The 23,728-nt window shown below is 43.1% G+C and overlaps 1 protein-coding gene across 1 annotated transcript in view; it reads left to right on the top strand.

Annotated features, from left to right (window-relative positions):
- The first annotated feature begins 3,499 nt into the window (after nt 1-3,499).
- Nucleotides 3,500-23,728, top strand: part of LOC140199890 (flagellum-associated coiled-coil domain-containing protein 1-like) — a 56,913-nt gene continuing 36,684 nt past the window's right edge. Inside the window, exons 1-2 of the mRNA XM_072262394.1 lie at nt 3,500-5,003; nt 13,667-13,731. Coding sequence (XP_072118495.1) covers nt 13,676-13,731 — 56 coding nt within the window. The 5' untranslated portion in view covers nt 3,500-5,003; nt 13,667-13,675. The remainder of the gene's footprint in view (nt 5,004-13,666; nt 13,732-23,728) is intronic.

The raw sequence follows: 23,728 nt of genomic DNA, 5'->3' as shown, positions 1-23,728 counted from the left end.
CGGTTGGGTTGGGTTGTCATGTCACACACAAGGTGGTCATGGTCCAGTGTCCCTGTTAGTGCAGCTGGGTTGCATGGGGGAAAATACACCATTTCTCAATGCACCCCTTGTGTGGAGTAGCAAGGTGCTGCAACTCCCATCTGATGCTCTTGCAGGTAAAAGCATAGGCATGACACAACCCAGTTTGCTCAAACAACAGACTTGTTTGTGGCTGTAGACTATGTATAATCCTATGTGACTATCACCAGGCAACGACTTAGCACAGGTTTGCTCTTGCAACATTAGTTACAAGTAATGACTCCAGCGATCAAGTGGCCTGATGACATGTCTTTGCATTGTGGCATATTTTGTGATAAGTTTATTGTCATATGCAGAAATACGATGAGATTCAGGTACAATGAAAAACTTGCTTGCAACAGCATCATAATAGGCATGTAGATACAGACAACACACAATAAAACTTGCACATACAAGACAGTAAAGACTGGGGAAAAAGGACCTTGCGAGAAAAAAGACATAAGTTAGATGTAAGTTCAAGGTAGTGCAAGAGGTGATGTGTAGTGTTCCACTACTGAGGTAGGTTTGGGTTATGCAGCTCAGTTCAAAAACCTAATGGTTGTAGGAAAATAGGGGGTGTGGAACTATAGGCTCCTATACCTCCTACCCAATGATAGCAGTGAGAAGAGGGCGAGACCTGGATGGTGCAGATACTTTATTATACATGCTGCTTTCTTGAGGCACAGTCTCATGCAGATGCTCTCAAAAGCTGGGAAAGCTGTGTCCACTACTCTCTCCAGCATCTTGTGTTCCTGTGCATTGGAACTGCTGTACTAGGCCATGATGCAAACACTCATGACACTTTCAACAGTTAGTCCGTATCTTGATGTAGTTTTACTTTTTAAGATCATACTTAAGTTTAAACTTGACGCTGTGAGGGGTTTTCATTGATGCCAGTGTATTTCTCATTCCGGGATTGACAGCACAATCAAATCGCGTTTCCATTTTCTGTACCTGATGGAAGCAGGAACGCTGAGGATGTAAACTGGAACATGGTTACAGGGTGGGTTGTTCAAACCATCCCACAGAACTGTAGACGGTATGGGACCTCACTATCCATAATGGTATTGCATGGAAAAAGGCATTGGGTTTGGCATTAAGTGAGTCATTTTGTATGCCTGGCAAAGACAGGCATTCCTTGGTAAAGCAGCCACCATAACTACTCCTCCCACTCAAGTCCCCCCATTCCACTCCCCATCCCATTTGATGGAAGATATCAAGTATGATGTTGTAGGAATAACAGAGACATGGCTGCAAGAGGACCAGGGCTAGGAAATGAATATTCAAGGGTATACGTACTATCGAAAGGACAGACAGGTGGGCAGAGGGGGTGGGGTGGCTCTGGTGGTGAGGAATGAAATTCAGTCCCTTACGAGGGATGACATAGAATCAGGAGATGTAGAGTCAGTATGGATAGAACTGAGAAATTGTAAGGGCAAAAAGACTCTAATGGGAGTTATCTACAGGCCACCAAACAGTAGCCTGGATATAGGGTGCAAGTTGAATCAAGAGTTAAAATTGGCATGTCACAAAGGTACAGCTACGGTTGTTATGGCGGATTTTAACATCTAGGTAGACTGGGAAAGTCAGGTTGGTACTGGACCCCAAGAAAGGGAGTTTGTGGGGTGCCTCCAAGATGGATTCTTAGATCAGCTTGTACTGGAACCTACCAGGGAGAAGGCAATTCTGGATTTAGTGTTGTGTAATGAACCGGATTTGATAAGGGAACTCGAGGTAAAGGAGCTATTAGGAAGTAGTGACCATAATATGATAAGTTTTAAACCACAATTTGAGAGGGAGAAGGGAAAATCGGAAGTGTCAGTATTGCAGTTAAACAAAGGGGACTATGGAGGAGAGAGGAGCTGGCCAAAGTTGACTGGAAAGATACCCTAGCAGGGATGACAGTGGAACAACAACGGCAGGTATTTCTGGGAATAATACAGAAGGTGCAGGATCAGTTCATTCCAAAGAGGAAGAAAGATTCTAAGGGGAGTAAGGGGCGACCGTGTCTGACATGGGAAGTCAAGGATGATATAAAAATAAAAGAGAACAAGTATGATATAGCAAAGATGAGCGGGAAGCCAGAGGATTGGGAAACTTTTAAAGAGCAACAGAGGATAACTAAAAAGGCAATACGGGGAGGAAAGATGAGATACGAAGGCAAGCTAGCCAAGAATATAAGGGAGGATAGTAAAAGCTTCTTTAGGTACGTGAAGAGGAAAAAATTAGTTAAGACCAAAGTTAAGCCCTTGAAGACAGAAACGGATGAATTTATTATGGGGAACAAGGAAATGGCAGACGAGTTGAACAGGTACTTTGGATCTGTCTTCACTAGGGAAGACACAAATAATCTCCAAGATGTAATAGTGGCCAGAGGACCTAGGGTAATGGAGGAACTGCAGAAGATTTACATTAGGCAGAAAATGGTGTTGGATAGACTGATGGGACTGAGGGCTGATAAATCCCCAGGACCTGATAGTCTGCACCCCAGGGTACTTAAGGAGGTGGCTCTAGAAATCGTGGATGCATTGGTAATTATTTTCCAATGTTCTATAGATTCAGGAACAGTTCCTGAGGACTGGAGGGTAGCTAATGTTATCCCACTTTTTAAGAAAGAAGGGAGAGAGAAAACAGGGAATTATAGACCAGTTAGCCTGACATCAGTGGTGGGGAAGGTGCTGGAGTCAATTATAAAGGATGAAATAGCGGCACATTTGGTTAGCAGTAACAGGGTTGGTCCAAGTCAGCATAGATTTACAAAGGGGAAATCATGCTTGACTAATCTTCTGGAATTTTTTGAGGATGTAACTATGAGAATGGACAAGGGAGAGCCAGTAGATGTAGTGTACCTGGACTTTCAGAAAGCCTTTGATAAGGTCCCACATAGGAGATTAGTGGGCAAAATTAGAGCAAATGGTATTGGGGGTAGGGTACTGACATGGATAGAAAATTGGTTGGTAGATAGGAAACAGAGTAGGGATTAACGGGTTCCTTTCTGAATGGCAGGCGGTGACTAGTGGGGTACTGCAAGGCTCGGTGCTGGGACTGCAGCTATTTACAATATACATTAATGATTTAAATGAAGGGATTAAAAGTAACAGTAGCAAATTTGCAGATGACACAAAGCTGGGTGGCAGTGTGAAATGTGCGGAGGATGTTGAGAAAATGCAGGATGACTTGGACAGGTTGAGTGAGTGGGCAGATGCAGTTTAATGTGGATAAATGTGAGATTATCCACTTTGGTGGCAAGAACAGGAAGGCAGGTTACTATCTGAATGGTGTCATGTTAGGAAAAGGGGAAGTACAACGAGATCTAGGTGTCCTTGTTCATCAGTCACTGAAAGTAAGCATGCAGGTACAGCAGGCGGTTAAGAAAGCTAATGGCATGTTGGCCTTCATAACAAGGGGAGTTGAGTATAGGAGCAAAGAGGTCCTTCTGCAGTTGTACAAGGCCCTGGTGAGAGCACACCTGGAGTAGTGTGTACAGTTTTGGTCTCCAAGTTTGAGGAAGGACGTCCTTAGTATTGAGGGAGTGCAGCGGAGGTTCACGAGGTTAATTCCGGGGATGGCAGGACTGTCATATGTTGAAAGATTGGAGTGACTGGGCTTGTATATACTGGAATTTAGAAGGATGAGAGGGGATCTTATTGAAACATATAAGATTATTAAGGGATTGGACACGCTAGAGGCAGGAAACATGTTTCCGATGTTGGGGGAGTCCAGAACCGGAGGCCACAATTTGAGAATAAGGGTTAGGGCATTTAGAACGGAGTTGAGAAAAAAACCTTTTCACCCAGAGAGTTGTGGGTCTGGAATGCTCTGCCTCAGAAGGCAGTGGAGGCTAATTCTTTGGATGCTTTCAAGGAAGAGTTAGATAGAGCTCTTAATGATAGCGGAGTCAAGGGATATGGGGAGAAGGCAGGAGCGAGGGACTGATCGTAGATGATCAGCTATGATCACAGTGAATGGCAGTGCTGGCTCGAAGGGCCGAATGGCCTACTCCTGCACCTATTGTCTATATCAAGGCCTGAAAGCATGTACCACTGGATTCAAGGGCAGTTCCTCTCTACCCTAACTGTTATAAGATAACTGAATGGACCACTTGCCGATAAGATGAATTCATGACCTCACATTCTACCTGACCACCTTACGTGCACTATATGTAATTGTGCGTTCTGTTGTTGTTATTCCCTTCATTGCACTGTGATGAAATGGTTTCTATAAACGGCATCCATGGCAGTTTTTTTTTCACCGTTACTCGGTATATGTGACAATAATAACAAGCAGCGGGTCGCGGCGCTGAATAGAAAAACTATTGGAAGTATTTGTTCCCACCCCACCCTCTAACGAACAGCGCTTTGCCTATTTCTGAGTCCCGGCTTAACGCAAAATGTTCTGCAGATCAAACAGTAAAGTATCGAGAGAGCTGCAGACAGACCCGATGATTTGAGTGGCTTTGAGAAAAGCTCTGTAAATACTGACAGCGCCGGGTGACACAGATAATCAATAACGGCCCGCTGTATCCAGTGACCTCTCACCCCGCCTCTCGGGAAGTAACCATTAACTGGTTAGAAATTTCTCGTTTGAAAATATTCTTAAAGTTCAATGGTTGAAGTATGTTGGCGACTCCTAGCAACAGGAGCCAGCAAAAGAATAGCTCATTCTGACGAAGGGTGGTGACAGCGGAAGGCTTTATGACCCTCGACCGAGGTATGCCTGTTTGTTTCATGGTACCCAGTAACCAAGGGTCCAAGAAGCTTTCCACAGTCGCCCCGGCAACCGTTTTCGTCTTTTGGACACGTATTCCACCACCTCCTCCCTTTCACCCGTACAGACACAGAGAAAGAAAGACACACACACACTCACATTTACACTTCGTGCGACGGAAGTGGAGAGAGGAGTCGTCCAGCCGCTGACCATCTGATCCTCGATGCTCCCTCTGCAAGGTCAGTGCTCCTTTCCACTGGGCAACTGGGATCCAGACGCTTAACTGCGTCAGGGGGGTAAACTGAAGAAATAAAAAGGAGAAAAATAACAACTTTTAATGGGAGGAAATCCGGGAAGGGCACAAATTTAACTTGAAACTGTGACCTCTGCAGGAAATCGCCCACCTCCTGCGTAAAGTGATCCAGTGAATCACCTTTTATCGCCAGAGATTTTTTGGGGAAAGAACTAACTCCTTACATTTAGATCTGGACGAACCTTAATCCTTTGGCTTACTTCAGCCTACCATTTACAACAATAAATGTAACAATTGATGTAGCAGTTCAATGTGGGAGGCCATTCCAAGGGAAGAAAGCCACGTATAATGTAAGGAGCCACGTGAAGGTATTAGATGACCTTTTTAGAGGTAGGCGACTTTTTTTCAATGCACGTCTTAGAAGGGGTAGTGAGGAATTTAGGGAGGAAATGTCAATGCTTGGGGGGGGGGAGGGTGGCGGGTTAGTAAATGAAAAGAATTATAATCCAAAACAAAATTACAGGTGTAGGAAGTCCTAAAATAAAAACCCTGGAAACATTCAGCATGTCAGGCTGATACCACTTCTTCCAACATGCTCCGAGGAAGAATCTTCAGCCTGAAACTTCATCTATGCTTTCCACTGTGAGGAGTAGAATTGGCAACGTGCAAAAATAAAAGTGAGGCAGAGGTGTAGAGGCAATCTCGAGAGAAGTAGGGCTGCAGATGGTTACCGAGATAGCGGGTGCAAATCTGTGGAGGGATTTGAATACAAGGTTGGTAATTTTCAAATGGCACCATTGCTGTATCAGTAACCAATACAGATTGATAAGTACAGGTCAGTAGAGGCAAATGGGCTGGACTTGGCACAAGTGAGGATGCAACCTGTAGTTTCATTGTCATTGGGTGTATTTGAGGCAGAGATTTGATTGGTAAGGGGGCGAAGAGCTATGGGGAGGAGGTGGAAGAACGGGGTTTTAAAAATTGCCCATGAATGAATAGCAGAGCAAACACCACATTCAAAGCTGCAGAAAGTCTGGTTAACCCTCAGATCTTCCCAGGAGAGGGAAAGAGAGTGTTGCTAGGTTGGGAGGAAAGATTGAAATGGTCGGGGTGCTGAGGTCGGAGGCGAGAGAAAATCCAGTTTGGCTCACTGCTCTGCAGAGTTTGTTTGTCTCTGTGCTGGATTGAGGCAGTGGACTTCTGGATCAAATGCAGTGAGTGCTGTTTTATGAACTTAGTTCCGAATGCCGTTTGCTTGCTTTTATTGTTTACACAACTTGTTTCTCTCTCTCTCTCTCTGCACACTGGGTGTTTGACGGTCTTCTTTGGGTTTTAATGGGTTCTGTTGGGTTTCTTTGTTTCGTGGCTGCCTGTAAGGAGACAAATCTCAAGGTTGTATAAAGTTACATACTTTGATAATAAATGTACTTTGAACTTTGAAGCAGCTGTATCTTTGTCTTTCCTTAGAAGGAGACCACAAAAACAAGTCAAGTCCCCTCTCACTGTCTGCACCAATTTTTACACAAATCCAACTCCAAATCCACATATACCTATGAATTTCACCCAGATCAGATTCTTGCACTCATCTACACATTGGGGCCAATTTACAGTGGCCAATTAACCTACCAGCCCATGCATCTTTGGGATACCGGAGTATCTGGGTGCTGTGGCTTAGAAAAGAAGAGAAGTAAAGAGGACTGCAGTAGTTATAGGGGATTCCATAGTTGGAGGAATAAAGATGAGATTCTGTGGACATGATACAGACCACAGGCTGGTGTGTTCCCTCCCAGGTGCCATAGCAGGACCACCAGGGTAGTAATCTCTGGATTGCTGCCTGTGACACGTCTGTAAGGGTAAAAATAGGAGCATTTGGCAGATAAATTTGTAGCTGAGGAACTGGTGTAGGGGGCAGGGGTTCAGATTTCTGGATCATTGGGATCTCTTCTGGGGAAGGTACCACCTGTACAAAGGGGACCGGTTACACCTGAACCCGAGGGGGGCCAATATCCTTGCAGGCGGGTTTGCTAGAGCTGTACGGAAGGGTTTAAACTAATTTGGCAGGGGTATAGGAACTGATAGGGTGGAGGATGAGGCAGTTGGTTTACAAACAGGCAGCGTGTAGTGAGACTATTAGCAGGGAGAAGTTGATGGTAGGGCAAAATTGCAGTCAATGAAATGAGTTGCAGTGTAAAAAGGACAAAATCAAAAAGGATGACGAATACAGGACTAAAAGTGTTATACAGGTATTTGAATGCACACAGTACACGGAATAAAATGGATAAACTTATAGCACAGAAATTGGCAGATATGTGGGCATCACTATGTTGCGGCTGAAAGAAAATTATAGGTGGAAGCTTAACATCCAAGGATAAACATTGTCTCAAAAGGATAGGCACAGGGGATAGGGTGGCTCTGTTGTTAATAAATGAAATCAAATCATGAGAAAGAGGAGACATAAGACCAGAAAGTGTAGAATTCTTGTTTGTAACGCTAAGAAACTGCAAGGGTAAAAACCTTGATAGATGTTGTATACCGGCCTATGAACAGATGCAAAATGTGGGCTATAAATTACAACAGGGGCAATGTTATGTCAGTCATGGGGGGTTTCCATATGCAGGTAGTTTGGGAAAATCAGGTTGGTGCTGAATCCCAAGAGAGGGAGTTTGTAGAATGCCTACAAGATGGCTTTTTAGAGAAGCTTGTGGTTGGGTGTTGTGCAGTGAACCTGAATTGATAAGAGATTCTAAGGTAAAGGTACCCAAGAATTCAAAAGAGAGATGAGAGTCAATATCAGATTTGTGGAAAATTCTGCTAGAGAGGTTGTCACAGGAGACAAGAAAATGGCAGACAAATTGAATAAGTATTTTGCATCAGTAGCACTGTGAAAGACACTTGCAGTATGTCAGAAGTTCGAGTGTGTCAGGGAGCAGAAGTGAGTGAAGTTGCCATTACTAGGGAAAAGGTGCTTGGGGAAACTGAAAGGTCTGAAGGTAGATAAATCACCTGGACCAGATGGTTGGCACCCCAGGGTTCTGAAAGAGGTGGATGAAGAGAATGTGGAGGTGTAGTTGCATGAACAAAGTCACTGGAGAGAAGTACTGGTAGACATGAAACAGTTTCTTTATTGGGCAAAATAAGACACAGCAGGCATCATATGGACGAAGGGTCTTGGCCCAAAATGTCAACTGTGCTTCTTCCTATGGATACTGTCTGGCCTGTTGCGTTCCACCAGCATTTTGTGTGTGTTGCTTGAATTTCCAGCATCTGCAGATTTCCTCGTGTTTGAGGCATCATATGGAGCTCCTTTTATAGCAAGAGGTCTGCTTGACCCAACACTACACGACATGTTATGTGCTAAAGATCAAAGGACAATACTGTATTTACAATGCTTCCTTTGAACTGCACACAAACTTTACAGCTCCCCCTACACGCCCACACCACAGACACCTGAATGCATTGTAATCAGCATTGTCTGGTCTTCCCATTAACTGTGATTCACGGCTAGGAACCCGTTGTTAAGAGCTGCACTTTAAATTTAATCTACAGTCTGTATTCTTATTTAAAATTTGGTGGCTGTAGTCAGCGCTGAAGTTATTTACTATATGTTCTAACCCCCTCCCCCCCCAGAAATGTCCTAAAAATAAATTTGTACCAGTAATGGCCAACCTTAAGGAGGATCTACTCAAATGGGGCAGCAGAAATGCCCTGCTTTGTATCTTCTCTCATTTACCCTATATGTATCTGCATCTACCCTATAAAGTATATTTTGAAATATAAAAAAAATCCCTAATGACTATAAGATGCCAGAGAGATTGCTTCAGAAATTTGAACAACAGTCTTTTAAAATTACAGCTTCATCATTTATATGCCTGTTGCCCCTTTACCTGCTGGCTAATTGCAGTTTTAATCACATTCTTTTACTTCACCCCTTCATTTTCTGTTAACTAAAACTTTATATTTGGGCACCAGCAAGGTAAGTATATCAGGCGCACAGGTCCTCTTATCAATGTACAGGAAGAAGTTGGGTGGTCTCTATTTGAATGACTGCAAGGGTCTCTCCCTGGTGGTGCCCCCTTCTGAACTGTCCAGTCAATCGCTGGACCTACCGTTGAAAGAGCCCAGCTCATTTGTATTCACTCCCCACTCTTCCCTTTCGCAGTCTGCCGTGCCATCGAAGTTGTGGAACCTGATGTCTCAGCTGTAATTTGGATCCCTTCCCATCTTTTCTCCCCAATATCTTTTCTATTCTGTGCTATACAACTAATTGTCTGCCTTCAGCAACCAGTTTTTAAAATTTTTTTTAATTTATTGCTTGCCTTCAGCAACCAGTTTTCATTACAGAGTACCATTAGCATTACACTTTAACCTTCAATTCTCAGCTTTTTTTCACACTCTCTGTATCCTCTGCCTTCACATTTGCTATGGGTCTGCTTCCATCAACTGTGGTCAGGTCTAGTGTGGCCAGCTGGTGTTCATCTCTTAGGATCTCTGTAATTATACTGTTACTGGGTACACTTGATCTCCCCCTCTGTCTGTGGAGGTTAGAAGAAGGTGAGTCATACGGTTTAGCCTGAGTCCAGTGTTTCCACCGGCTGTCTCGCTGAGTGTACACACAGACACAAGTGTCATTTGTTAAAAGTACCATCTGTGGTCTTATCCATCAGGGAGCAAACACTGCCTTTTCAGACAGTATCCTCACCACGATTTGGTCACCCAGCAGTGGGAAGATTATCTCCTTTCCCACCAGCTCTCTCTGACCAGCAATGTGCTGCTGTTGTTCCGCTCAGTCCTTCCGCACTTTACTCTGGTTATAATGGTCCTCCATGTAATCTTACTAAATTGGTAGTTGTAGTTTCTTTCTGTACACCTATAAATTCTGTGCTTCTTGTTCTCACACTGTTCCCCTCGCACTGATGTCTGCCCACTCGTTCCCTTTCTGCTCTTTCCTATCCCCTTTCTGATGAGCCTTTACCGTAATCACCTGAGGCATCTGCGCTACTTCTAACAGCTCCTGACTGTACTTGGTCCCTCCCTTTGGGACCTCCTGACATTCCCACACATTGCCCAGTCTCTCTTCCCTGCTTGGGGCTGCTATCTCTCTGTGGGCCATGTTAGCTGCTTTGCAGGTCACCTATGTTCACTGTCGCTGTCCTGTCTACGTTTTTCTCCTTTTCCTGAGTCTATGATCGCTCCTGCCCTACTCAGTATGTCTACTCTATCACAAACAAGAGAAAATCTGCAGATGCTGGAAATCCAAGCAACACGCACAGACAATGCTGGAAGAACTCAGCAGGCCAGGCAGCATCTGTGGAAAAGAATACAGTCGACATTTTGGGCCAAGACCCTTCAGTCCCACCTCTCCAGTCATGGGCAAGGGTAGATCAGTTATCAATGCTGACGATCCCGTGTCCACTACTGCTGGCCCCCTGATAAACCTCTTATGTACATCCATGGATGACCACTCCTGGCAATAGAGGCTGCCGCCAGCCATTTGTCTGATCTCACCAGCTCTATAACCTGGTCAGTAGTCAAACTGAAAAGGGAGGGCACGGTTGTGGATTTTGCCTGCTTTGGTGAATGATTTTAACACTTTCCTCTGTTTTTAGGACACTGCCTCAATCCATGGCCTGAGAGGCCACAGTTTTAACAAATAATCTCCTTTACCCTCCCACGTCTATTCCAGCAATCCCTTGCTAGGTGCTCTGGTTGCTGGCACACAAAGCAAGTTCTCTGTGATGTCACGGCAGCTACGTTCACTACAACTACTTTGACTTTCCCTCTCCCTCCTCTGGTCTATCTCACTGGCCCGGGACAGTATCGCTGAGTAGGTCAATGCCACTGCTATCACCAAATCTAAAACTTCCTGGAGGGCTTTTCAGGAAAACTAGGTCATCCCTCCCTGGATTATCCAACCTTGAATACTCCTCATATGCTCGATATACATTCTCCGTAATCCATGACTGACTCTTCAGCTCTTTCTGAATCACTGACATTATTGTTCCCCAGTTACTCTCACTTCCTCCCAATCATGGCCTCTCTTCCCCTTTAAAGAAGCGATATCCCTCTTCATTGCTGGCATTCCCTGCAGTTGCCCACATACCATCCCGCACCCCCTGGGCCATACTGTCTCATATACTCCTTGGGCACTTCGCTTTTACCAACACATGTATAACTTTGGGGTGCATCTGGTGAATTTCAACCACTTCCTTGAGCTTGTGCCAGAATTCTGCATACCAGCAGGCGACCTTAATTGAGGCTCGCTGGGGTCGTCAGGGTTCTCAACCTAATGTTACTTGACCTCAATAGATGCCATCCTGACAGATACATCTGGGTAAAACCCCTCCCTGAAATATCTCCACACTAATTCCCACACTACACGAAACATAAATGACGGATACAAGTTAACAGTACACACTTAAAACCATGGAGTATGTATTCAGGGCATGAAGGTAAGAGAGAGGGGTTGAGAGGGAAGTGGATCAGCCATGGCGAAATGACAGAAAAGACTCAATGGGCCAAATGGCCTAATTCTGCTCCTATATCTTATAGTCTTTATAAGCCTGCCTGTTCACATAAAAATGCATCAAACTACACAGACTCCAGTGGAGGCTAGGAGTGAACCCAGCCTCTGGAGCTGTGAGACAACAGCTCGACTAGCTGAGTAACAGTGGTAAAGTTTAGGACACTTCTCACCCAGTGACGGTTGTCAGACAGAAAATATTCAGCGTAGCAAATGGGACTGTGAAAGGGTTAGGAGTTATGACAGTGGGTTAGAACTGAGTACTTGTGAAACCTGATGTGCTTCTGCGATACATTACCAAGGAGTTGCATGTTAATGGGAAATTTGCTGGAGCCAAGAAGAGGTTCTTGGGGAATTCCAGGAATAAGGGGACAGGTGTGGGGAAGGATACTCGGGTTGAAATTTGAGATATTAGAATGGAGCCAATCAATCCAGTGATAGGTAGGGATGGCTTGATGAACCAGGTCTGCAGGTGCAGTCAGATGAAGGAGGGTTTACATGGTTATCCAGAATAGCAATACCCATACAGAAAAGGCCAAGCAGTCCTGTTCTATGAATCATAAACACAAGAGATTTTGCAGATGCTGGAAATCTTAAGCAACACACAGTGCTGGAGGAACTCAGCAGGGCAGGCGGCTTCTATGGAGAGGAATAAACAATCACCGTTTCGGGTCAAGATCCCTCATCAGGGCTGGAGAGGAAGTGGGAAGGAGATAGAATAAGAAGGTGGGGGAGGGGAAGGAGTACAAGGCAGCAGGTGATTGGTGAGATCAGGTGAGAAGAAAGATGGGTGGGTGGGAGAAGGTGAGTAAAGTAAAAAGTTGGGAGAGGATAGGTGGAAGAGGTTAAGGGCTGAAGAGAAAAGGAATCTGATAGGAGAGGACATAAGAAATAGGAGCAGAAGTAGGCTGTCTGGACTATCGAGCCTGCTCCGTCATTCAATAAGGTCATGGCTGATCTGGCCATGGACTCATCTCCACCTACCTGCCTTTTCCCCATAACCCTTAATTCCCCTACTATGCAATTAAAGGGTTTTGCGGAAAAGGCAGGTAAGAGATGAGCCAGTGGACTATGGAAGGAAGAGGGGGACCAGAGAGAAGTGGCCTGCCCATCACTTCCCCCCTCACAGACTATAGTTTTGCAAAGAGGATGTGGATGAAGGTGGAAGGGTCTGTGTTACGGTTCATCCTGAGCAGTTGTGTGATAGAGAATTCCCTGATGTATGGGCTGTATGCACACACAAACATCGAGTGCTGCTGGAAGATCATCAAGTCCTTTGGTCTGCCCAAAACTTGTTGGTCTGCCAGCTTATTGAGATATCCATGGACGGATGCTGCCAACTGGATACTGTATATGCTGGGAGATGCACTAAAGCTTGGTGCAGCCACTGCAAAGTCTCAGTGGGGAGGGACCACAGTGTAGGGTTCTCCTGCTACCAGACTTGTTTTAAAAGAATCTAAGGAGATTGGCCACCTTTTCAGTGGAAGAATTGGGGATGTTCCAGTTTTCCCAGCTGAGGAAGTAATTTTCAAGTATATTCTTCGTTATGGCAAGGAATGGAGTTGAGAGATGTTTTGGAGTGTAATTGAGGAAGGAATTTTCCAAGTTAAGGGACCATTGTTCAGCTAAAACAGCATTTCCTTATGCTGTGTTATGCTCAATAAAGAGACCTTGAAAAGATTTCCAATGGAATTTAACACTGTGAATTTAACATCTCACTTTACCCATGTAATTGTTTTAAGTGTGATACATCCACAGTTTAATCCAAAACATTCACCTTTCAATACCTGATCGGGTGGAGTAGAGGCAGTTGGGAGAGAATGTTTCCATTCAAGATGCAAATAGAGGGAAAATTCTAAACAATTGAGTTTATCAATTGTGTTAAGCCCATGAATCAACTCCGTGTGGTGATTTTTTTTTCCCCCCCACTGGATATCCTCCTGGTGATTCTTTGTGTCCCTGTGGAGATCTGGGATATATGGAATGAAATGAATTTCTTCCAGCCTTGCTCTTAAGAAGTAGCTGCAGTATTACCTTTATCCCCATTTATTGAATTCAAGTAATCTATTTGTTGTAGTGAAGGCTCATAGCATTGAACGTATGGGATTCTAATGTTGTCTTGTTATTAGCTTTGCAGCATGGCTAAGTCTGTATTTCCAAGCTTGGTGTGTGACTATCCATCCCCTCAGCCAAGGTAAGTGTGACACCCTGATTTAAACCATGCTTTATTTTATTGATAGTTATGCTGTTGGGAATTTTATTTTCTGCAGATCTCCTCAAAATGCAAATCTATATAAAATGTATCTATAATTACATTATACACTTTGTACTTTATTGTCGCCAAACAATTGATACTAGAACGTACAACCATCACAGCGATATTTGATTCTGCACTTTGCACTCCCTAGAGTACAAAACAATAGTAAATATTAAAAATTTAAATTATAAATCATAAATAGAAAAGGGAAAGTCAGGTAGTGCAAAAAAACCAGGAGACAGGTCCAGATATTTGGAGGGTATGGCCCAGATCCGGGTCAGGATCCGTTCAGCAGTCTTATCACAGTTGGAAAGAACTTAATATACAGTTTCAATCAAGTATTTCATTATTGCTGTTTTAAAAAATTTCAGTCGATTAATAAGTTAGGCTTGTTGACATTTTGGCCAATAAAATGCCCCAGGAGGTAAAGAGGGCAATGGGTAGCCATACTAGAGAGGGCGGTGGGGATTGAAGAAGTTTTGAGAAAAGGAGGAGAAGAAAGATAGAAAAAAAGACCATGTGTATGGTATAAAGGAATCGTTGAATTGTTCGTTGGTTATAACAGTCATGAGTTTGACATTGGAGACAATTCCTGGGTGTTTTTTTTTGATTGGTGTGAGCCGAATTATTGCTTCCTGGTGAACATTAAATTTGTCAGTATTCATACATCAGGGAGGGGGAGAGTTACCCTAGATTCTCTGTTTCGGAAGGTAGTCACACCCATTAGATTAGCTGCCTTAAATTCGGTCTGTTGTCAGTGACAAGAGGGTGTGACTGCGAGTGAGGTAGATCCAAGAGACAGTGCTGGAGGAGCCTCAGCCCTTAAGCTTGTCCAACAGGTCTGAGAGTTTTGCTCCCTGTGTGGATGAGAGTGGGGGCTGTAGGAAGGATGAGCAAACTAACTGTGACACTGTAGTTCAGGGAGCCATTCAAGAGGGGGGGGGGGAAAGAAGAGAGATGTAGTGGTAATTGGGGATAGTATAGTCAGGGGAATAGACAGAGTTCTCTGTCGCGAGGATAGAGCGTCCCAAAGGCTGTGTTGCCTGCCTGGTGCCCCGGTTCAGGACATCTTATCCGACCTGCAGAGGAATTTGCAGTGGGAGGGGAAAGATCCAGTTGTTGTGGTCTTTGTGGGTACCAATGACGTAGGTAGATTGAGGAAAGAGGTTCTGCTGAGGGAACTTGAGCAGCTGGGGACTAAATTAAAAAGCAGAACCAAAAAGGTGGTAATCTCTGGGTTACTACCTGAGCCACGTGCAAATTGGCACAGGGTCAAGAAGATTAGAGAGTTAAATGTGTGGCTCAAGGATTGGTGGGGGAGAAGTGGGTCTGAATTCATGGGAAACTGGCACCAGTATTGGGGAGGGAGGGAGCTGTTCCATTGTGATGGGTTCCACCTGAACTGTGATGGGACCTGGATCCTGGCAAACTGCATAACTAGGGTTGTGGATAGAGCTTTAAACTAAATTGCAGTGAGGTGGGTGCAACAGATCGGAGAGGTATGGATAAAGTACAAGAGAAACGTGTGGATAAAGCAAAAGTTCAAACAGAGACAAGTAAGCATAGAGTGCGGAAAAGTCAAGCATCACAAATATAAGGGCAGTGAACCTGTGGCACAAATCAGTGTAAAGGGGTATGATTAAGTGGCCATTACAGAAATGTGGTTGCATGGTGCAGAGGATTGGGAATTAAATATCCAAGGATATCAGGTGATACGGAAGGATAAGCAGGAAGGTAACAGAGGCGATAGTGAGAGACTATAAGATCTAAGGAGCAGAATGTTGAACCCATCTGGGTAGAGTTTAGGAATAGTAAAGGGAAAAAAATCACTGGTGGGAATTGTCTATAAAAGTTAAAGTCTGTCCTGAGTGCACCAAATAATAATATTACAGTGGCACAGGCAATAAACAGAAATATTTGAGGCATGTGAGAATGGAACAGCAGTTATTGAGGGGGACTTTAACTTGCACACAGATTGGGTGAATCAAGTTGGTCAAGGCAGTCTTGAGGATTTTATAGAATGCATCCGTGATAGCTTTCTTGAAAAGCATGTTACTGAACCTACAAAGAAACGTGCCATCTTGGATCTGGTCCTGTGCAATGAGACAGGTAAGATTAGTGATCTTGTAGTTAGGGATCCTCTGGGAAAGAGTGATCAGAGTATGATTGAGTTTCTCATCCAAACGAAGGGTGTAATAGTTGGATCTAAAACCAGTGTATTATGCCTAAACATGGGACACAACAACAGGATGAGGGAGGAGTTGGATAGGGTAGAATGGGAACACAGGCCTCTGGGCCGTGACGGCCCAGATCTCGGCGTTAGGCCACATCACACCACAGCGTATCACCCGCAGTCCAATGTCCCAAACAAGCAGTTTCACCACTTTGTAAAGGCTGCTCTGTAGGCTTTCCTGACTGATGAGTCTTGGCATGATTGTCTCCCATGAGTCCTGCTGGGGCTCAGAACAGGTTCAAAAGAGGACCTGCAGTCATCTGTGGTTGAGTTGGTATATGGGTGGTCGTTACAAGTGCCAGGACATTTCATTCCTGATGCCACAAATGCCTGATTGGTCTCTCAACAGCATTCTACCCTCCTCAGTAAATTCAGTTCCTTTTCACCTATTCCCTCCTCATGGCATACAGCTGCTTTGGGTACCTGTTGAACTACATTCCGCCTCATTTGTTTCCGCCTGCCATGATGCACACCACCATCCCCTTTGGCACCCTTATGATGGCCCAATCCCTGTTTTAGAATGGGATGAGAAGACTCTTATCATAGATAAGTGGGGTAAACCTGGACGTTTTCCAGTAGGTTGCCTTAAACCAACCCACCAAGATTTGGAGTATTCCGCTGCCATGGGCCTGCCATCATGACATGTCAACCCACCTCTGGATGAGCCAGAGGCATCTGCTGTTCCTCTGTAAGTGGAACATAGGACCTGAACAGGATATCGCGTCCAAGATCCAGACAGGCTCACAACGCCGGTTATAGTGAGTTCTGGGGTGGCGGGGGTTGGATGCCTGTGTAGGGTAATGTAATTGGGAGAAATGTACGTAATTCACAACCACTGACACTGAGTTGCAGTTTCACTTTAAGAGGCTGGTCTGAAGTGATGACATTATTACGTAAAGATTTTAACACGTTTTGTGTTTAGGTTTTGGATTTAATAAAATGTGTTACAGGTTTAATTAAACATAAAACACCTTACTTTGTTTTATTTGAGAAAACCTACAGTAATACCCTGGTTTAAGACCATGCTTTATTTTAATTTAATACAGTTCTGCTGTTGAGCCTTTTATTTTCTGCAGATCTCCTTAAAATGCAAATCTATATTTTAAAAAAAGTGTTCCTTTAATTACATTATACACTTAATTACATACAGTTTCACTTGAGTATTTCATTTTTGCTGTTCAGTTGATTAATAAGTTAAGCTTGTTGAATTAGCCAATACAATTTGTCTTGTGAACATTTTGGCCAATAAGATGTCCCGGGAAAAGATGGGCAATGGACAGAACAGGCAGGTAGATGGAGCTGAGTTTATGGACAGATCAGCCATGATCTTATTGAATGGCGGGGCAGGCTCGATGGGCCGGATGGCCTACTCCTGCTATTTCTTATGTCCTTATGTATACAAGAGAGGGTAGGAGAGGGGTGGGGGGGGGAGGTCAAAGGAATTTCAAGAAAGAAGGAGAAAAAAGACATAAAAAGAAGACTGTAGTGTGTATGTGTGGTATAAAGGAATCATTGGCTATTACACTTTTCTTTCATCTATGAGAAGGTAGAATTAATGGTGAATAGCAGTCATGAGTTAGATTTTGATGAAGTCACTTCCCCGGGGGGTGGGGGTTTCAGTCAAAAAAATAATTTTCAGTTAGCCAGCTAGCAGATGACATTGGAGAAAGGGCAAGAAGAGACAGTTTGATGCCTTTCTTTGGACATTATGTCAATATTTATTTTAAAAAATTTTTTTGCTTGGACTAATTCTTCAGCTCAGGACTGTTACAGTACTGTGAGTCAATGAATTGAAGTAATCTAGGTTGATAATGCAGCACGAGCTCCAACAATTGTATGCACGCTGTAGACTGACATACGCATCTATATGTGTGGTGGTGGCAGTCTGGTATGGGTCTTGGGCTGGACTCCTCGCACTTACGCTAGCTACATCAGCCCACAAAAACCTCTGGATGAGGGTGACAAAAGCAAGAAGAGTCACGCCAGCTTGAACGTTGCCCAGATTAACAAGGTCCACGTCAATGGTTGGGGAACTGGGTCCATCTGGCGAGAAATTGGCTACTGGAACAAACCATAAATGGACGAGACTGAACAATGTGGAACTAATAGAATACTACTTTAACAGCAACCCACATGAGAGAGGATACAGCAAACACATATAGGGACTCTGGCAATAATGAAGACCATTATCCACAATCACGGAAAAATGACTGGTTACCCAGCGATCAAACATTGTCAACAGGGGATTGCTGTCACATCTTGAACTGGAAGAGACACTATCATGATGCACCACAATAACATCACAGTAGAACCGAGCTGATCGGGAAACACGAGTTCAAACCCCACCTCCACAACTCACAGATGGCGCAAAGGTAATGGCATCACCTTGTACTCGAGAAATGCAAGTTCGAACCTCACCACAGGGCATATCGACGCTGGCTGTTGCAATCAGAGAGAAGATCATAGCTAAACTGGCAATGGTCAATCAACGAACTAGGCTCCCCAAGCTTATTGATAAAATTCCATCAGACAGCATGCTAGAAGCAGCCAGTGAAGCACGACTCACAGTTGCAACCTCCAACATAACTGACACTACCTGATATCTGCATCAGCAGCAGCAGTCCTAGAGGTGCTGGACTACCAAACGAAATACAGTGGAGAGTACTGTGTTATGTACCCCTAGGGGTCATATTTTTTATGGACTATACCTTTAAAAAGAGAGAGAGTTGTACAACACAAACGCCTTGTTACTAAGAGAGAGAGAGAGAGAGAGAGAGGTGAAGACTGCTTTGAGATGATGGTTATGGTTTCTCTTGTTATGTACCCCTGGGATTCCTTTTTGCTGTGGACTGTCACTTTAAGGCACAAGAAGGAACTGAGACTAACTTTTGGATTTCTGCTGAGAGAGAGAGAGGGTCAGAGTCTGCCTTTCAGCTCATGTTTACACTTTTACAAGGACACTGACTGCTGCTGTCAGCTTTTGGGTTGCCATGGAAAGAGAGAGAGAGAGCACCAAGCAGCTTGTAAGTCGCCATGGTGACCAAGGGTGGTGTTATTTGATGGACAATCGATGTTACGGTTTCTCTGCAGCATGTTTACTTTTTACAAGGACAGTTACAGACACAGAGAAACACATGCTCAGAGTCAAGATGTATTCGATCAATGAAAGACACCAGTGAGTGAGGTCCTGGTTTAAACTTTCAGTAGCCCGAAAAGGGGTGAGTTGAGATCGATCCTGAGTATTGATAAATGACTCTTACAAGTTTCCTGCGACTGGATCAAGTTTGCAGGGAGAGAGAAGGGAGGAGCTACTTGATGACAATCTAAATTTATACTGGTATGAGCTGAATTATTGCTTCCTGGTGAACATTAAATTTGTCAGTATTCACACAGGTAACTGCCTTGTTTTCCCTTAGAAGAAACATTCAATCTTTTATGTTTTTGTGTTAACCCGAATCATATCAATCCTAGACCTGTTTACTTACTTGTAATGGCCTTTCATCATGATTCCCAAGCAGTGGAGAGTTATATTGCTGTGGGTTTGTATTCACAGTAATAGCTAATTCATTATGCAAAAGTTAAATGAGGATGGGGATTTAGGATAAGATTATATAATGTATTATTTTTGAGAGTGTGTATGATAGACATTCTGAAGATAAAGCTCACTCATTTATATGTGAAATTTCTTTTGCCATTTTTAGTTAGAGTAATTTCAGTGTTAAGATTTTTGGGGCACTAATGAAATTCAAGAGATTTTCTGGGAATGCAGAGTTCTAGTGGAAATTCACTCATTTTAATGAATTCAACTAACCTATTTGTTGTAGCGAAAGTAAAAGTGAAGTTATTTAATCAATGCCTGAAAATAAAACACCAGCTTGGAAAGTTTCACAGATGGAAAGTAAACTTGAAATTTTGGGTGGGAGGGTGTAATAAAAGACACTTTTCGATGCAAAATGTGAAAATGCCAATATTCCTTAAAATTAGTGACTTGAATATTGTACACCGGAATATTTTATTTGGAAACTATTTGCTTTTGTAACTGCTGGATTAGATTTTGGGGTGGAACATTCACAGTCAACGTTGAATTTATTGTCATCTGTGCAAGTACACGTACGCACAGGTGCATTGGAAAAACTGACTTGTAGCAACACCACAGGCACATGGCATTATATATTTAGCATTCATAAGAAGAAATATAAATGAAACATAAATCAAACTCTTCTTATAAGAAAGAATACAATAAAAACAAAGTCAATTTTTAGTGCAGTGGTCATAATGTGGTTAAACTCCTGTAGATTAGGCATTCCTCTTATTAAACAGAGGGAATCAGGTATTCCTACAGATAAGATAGAAAATGATGGAAATTTTCAACATGTCTTGCAGCACCTTTGGAAAGAGAAGTTGAGCTGATGTGTTTCTACAGACAGTTGGCACAGAATCTTTAACCTTAAACACTAATTTTTTCTGTTGGAAGCTGAGTAACACACACAAACTGTTGGAAGAACTCAACAGGTCAGGCAGCATCTATGGAGGGGAATAAAGAGCTGATGTTTCAGGCCAAGAACCTTTGTCAGAAGCCGTCATCATTTTATTCCTCTCTATACAGTAGATGCTGCTTGACCCAGTTATTTTGGATTTCCAGCATCTACAGAATCTCATGTTTCTTTAGGACCTGATCTGCTGAGTGCTTCAATCACCCAAATTTTTTGATTTTCAGATATTCCTACTATTTGGTTTAATAAGGATTTACTCTCTTGACAATTTCACATGGTCATATGCTACTGCCCAATTTAAAGAGGATAAAATATCTGAAAACCTGATCTGGTATCATGCAAATTAGATTGATAGAGTCACAGAAACAGGCCCTTTGGCCCATCTAGTCCATGCCAGAGCATTTAAACTGCCTAGTCCATCGACCTGCACCTGGACCATAGCCCTCCATACCTTTATCATCCATGTACTTATCGAAAGTTATCTTAAATGTTGAAAACAAGCTCACATACACCACTTGTGCTAGCAGCTCATTCCATAAACTTACGATTCTTTGAGTGAAGAAGTTTCCCCTCATGTTCCCTTTAAAATTTTAACCTTTCACCCTTAACCCATGACCTCTAGTTCCAGTCTCACTCAACCTCAGTGCAAAAAGCTTGCTTGTGTTTACTCTATCTATATCCTTCATAATTTTGTATGCCTCTATCAAATTTCCCCTCAGTCTTCTATGTTCCCAGGAATAAAGTCATAACTTATTCAATCTTTCCTGATAACTCAGGTCCTCCAGTCCCAGCAACATCCCTTTAAATTTTTTCAGTACTCTTTCAACTTTATTTACATCGTTCCTGTTGGTAGGTGACCAAAACTGCATACAATACTCCAAATCAGGCCTCAAAATCATCATATAAAAGTTCAACATAACATCACACATCCTGTATTCAATACGTAGATTTACGAGGGGAAAAGTGCCAGAAGCTTTCTTTATGACCCCATCTATCTGTTCTGCCACTTTCAATGAATTATTGTTCACTGTGTAAGACCTACCCTGGTCGGTCCTACCAAAGTTCAACATCTTGCACTTGTCCGCATTAATTTTCATCTTCCATTTTCCAGCCCATTTTTTCAGCTGGTTCAGATCCCACTGCATGCTCTGATAGTTTTCCTCGCTGTCCACTACACCCCCAGTCTTCATGTCATCCGCTAATCTGTTGATCCATTTAAACACATTATCATCCATATCATTGATATAGATGACAAACAACAACAGACCCAGCACCAAACCCTGTGGCATTCCACTAGTTACAGCCCTCCAGTCAGAGAGGCAATCATCTATTACAACTCTCAGGCTTCTCCGACAAGCCTAATGTCTAATCCAACTTACTACCTCGTCTTGAATACCAAGCTTCTTGACCAAACTCCCATGCAAGACCTTGCCCAATGCCTTGCTAAAGTCCATGTAGACAACATCTGCTGCCTTGCCTTCATCAACCTTCCTGATAATTTCCTTGAAAAACTCAATAAGGTTGGTTAGACATGACCTACCATGCATAAATCCATGCTGACTATCCATAATCTGTTCATGTCTATCTAAATATTCATATATCTGGTCCCTTAGGAAACCTTCCAATAACTTTCCAACTGCTGATGTCAGCTTCACTGGTCTATAATTTCCTGGTTCATTTTTAGAGGCTTTCTTAAACAGCAGAACAACATTAGCTAATCTCCAATCCTCCAGTACCTCACCTGTCACTAAGGATGATTTAAATATCTCTGCTCAAGCCCCTACAATTCCCACAGGGTCCTTAGAAGCAACTTGTCAGGCCTTGGGGATTTATCCACCCTGATTTGCCTCATCTTTTGTAATCTGTATAAGGTCCATGAAGTTGATGCTGCTTTGCCTTATGTCAATAGACTCTGTGTCCATCTCCTGAGTAAATATAGATGCAAAAATTGCATTTAAGATCTCTTCCCCCCCCCCCCACCCCATCTCTTTTGGATCCACACATGGATTACCATTCTGATCTTCCAGAGGATCAATTTTGTCCCTTACAATCTTTTTGCTCTTAACATAACAGTGGAATCCCTTAGGATTCTCTTTCACCTTGTCAGCTAGGGCAACCTCATGCCTCCTTTTAGCCTTCCTGATTTTTTTCTTAAGTGTTCTCTTGTATTTTCTTTTACTCCATAAGCATCTCATTTGTTCCTGCCCACCCTGCAGATTTTTCTTAACCAAGGCCTCAATATCTCTTGAAAACCATGATTCCTTAAACCTGTTATCTTTACCTGCTGTTCTGACAGACACATACAAACTTTGTACTCTCAAAATTTCACTTTTGAAGGCCTCCCACTAACCAAGTACACCTTTGCCAGAAAAACAACCTGTCCCAATCCATATTTGCCAGATCTTTTTCAATACCCTAAAAATCGGCCTTTCTCCAGTTTAGAATCTCAACCTGCGGACCAGACCTATCTTTTTCATGTTTACTTTGAAACTAATGCTGTTATGATTACTAGATGCAAGGTGTTCTACACAAACTTCTGTCACCTGCCATCTCATTTCCTAATAGCTGATCAAGTATCAGTTCTATTTACTGATTAAGCAAACTTTTCTGAACAGATTTGAGAAACTCTATTGCATTTAGTCCTCTTATAGTAACGGAGTCCCAGTCGATATGTGGAAAGTTAAAATCACCTACTTTAACAGCCTTATGTTTTTTGCAACAGTCTGCGATCTCTCTACAAATTTGTTCTCTAAATCCCGCAGACTGTTGGGTGTTCTATAATATGGCCCTATTAACATGGTCATAGCTTTCTCATTCCTTATTTCCACCAATGAAGCCTCACTAGATGAGTTCTCCAGTCTGTCCTGACTGAGTACTGCCATGACATTTCCGCTGACTAGCAATGCCACCCCTCCTCCTTTAATCCTTCCAGCTCTATTGCAACAGAAGATACCAATACAACAGAATAGAACAGAACCCTGGTATATTGAGCTGATGGTCCTGCCCTTTCCTACAACCAAGTCTCACTAATGTATACAATATCATAATTCTATGTGCTGATACATGCCCTGAGCTCATTTGTCTGTCCTACAATACTTCTTGCATCAAAATCTATGCAACTCAGAACAGTATAGTCATACCATGCCCAACCTTTTGATTGCTGACTTTGTCTGAGGTCTTAATAACATCTGTCTGCACAACCTCTCCA

This window comes from Mobula birostris, chromosome 6, assembly GCF_030028105.1.
Source record: "Mobula birostris isolate sMobBir1 chromosome 6, sMobBir1.hap1, whole genome shotgun sequence".
Classification (NCBI taxonomy): Eukaryota; Metazoa; Chordata; class Chondrichthyes; order Myliobatiformes; family Myliobatidae; genus Mobula; species Mobula birostris.
The sequence above is the reverse complement of the archived record's forward strand: the minus strand, read 5'-3'. Positions and strand labels throughout refer to the sequence as shown.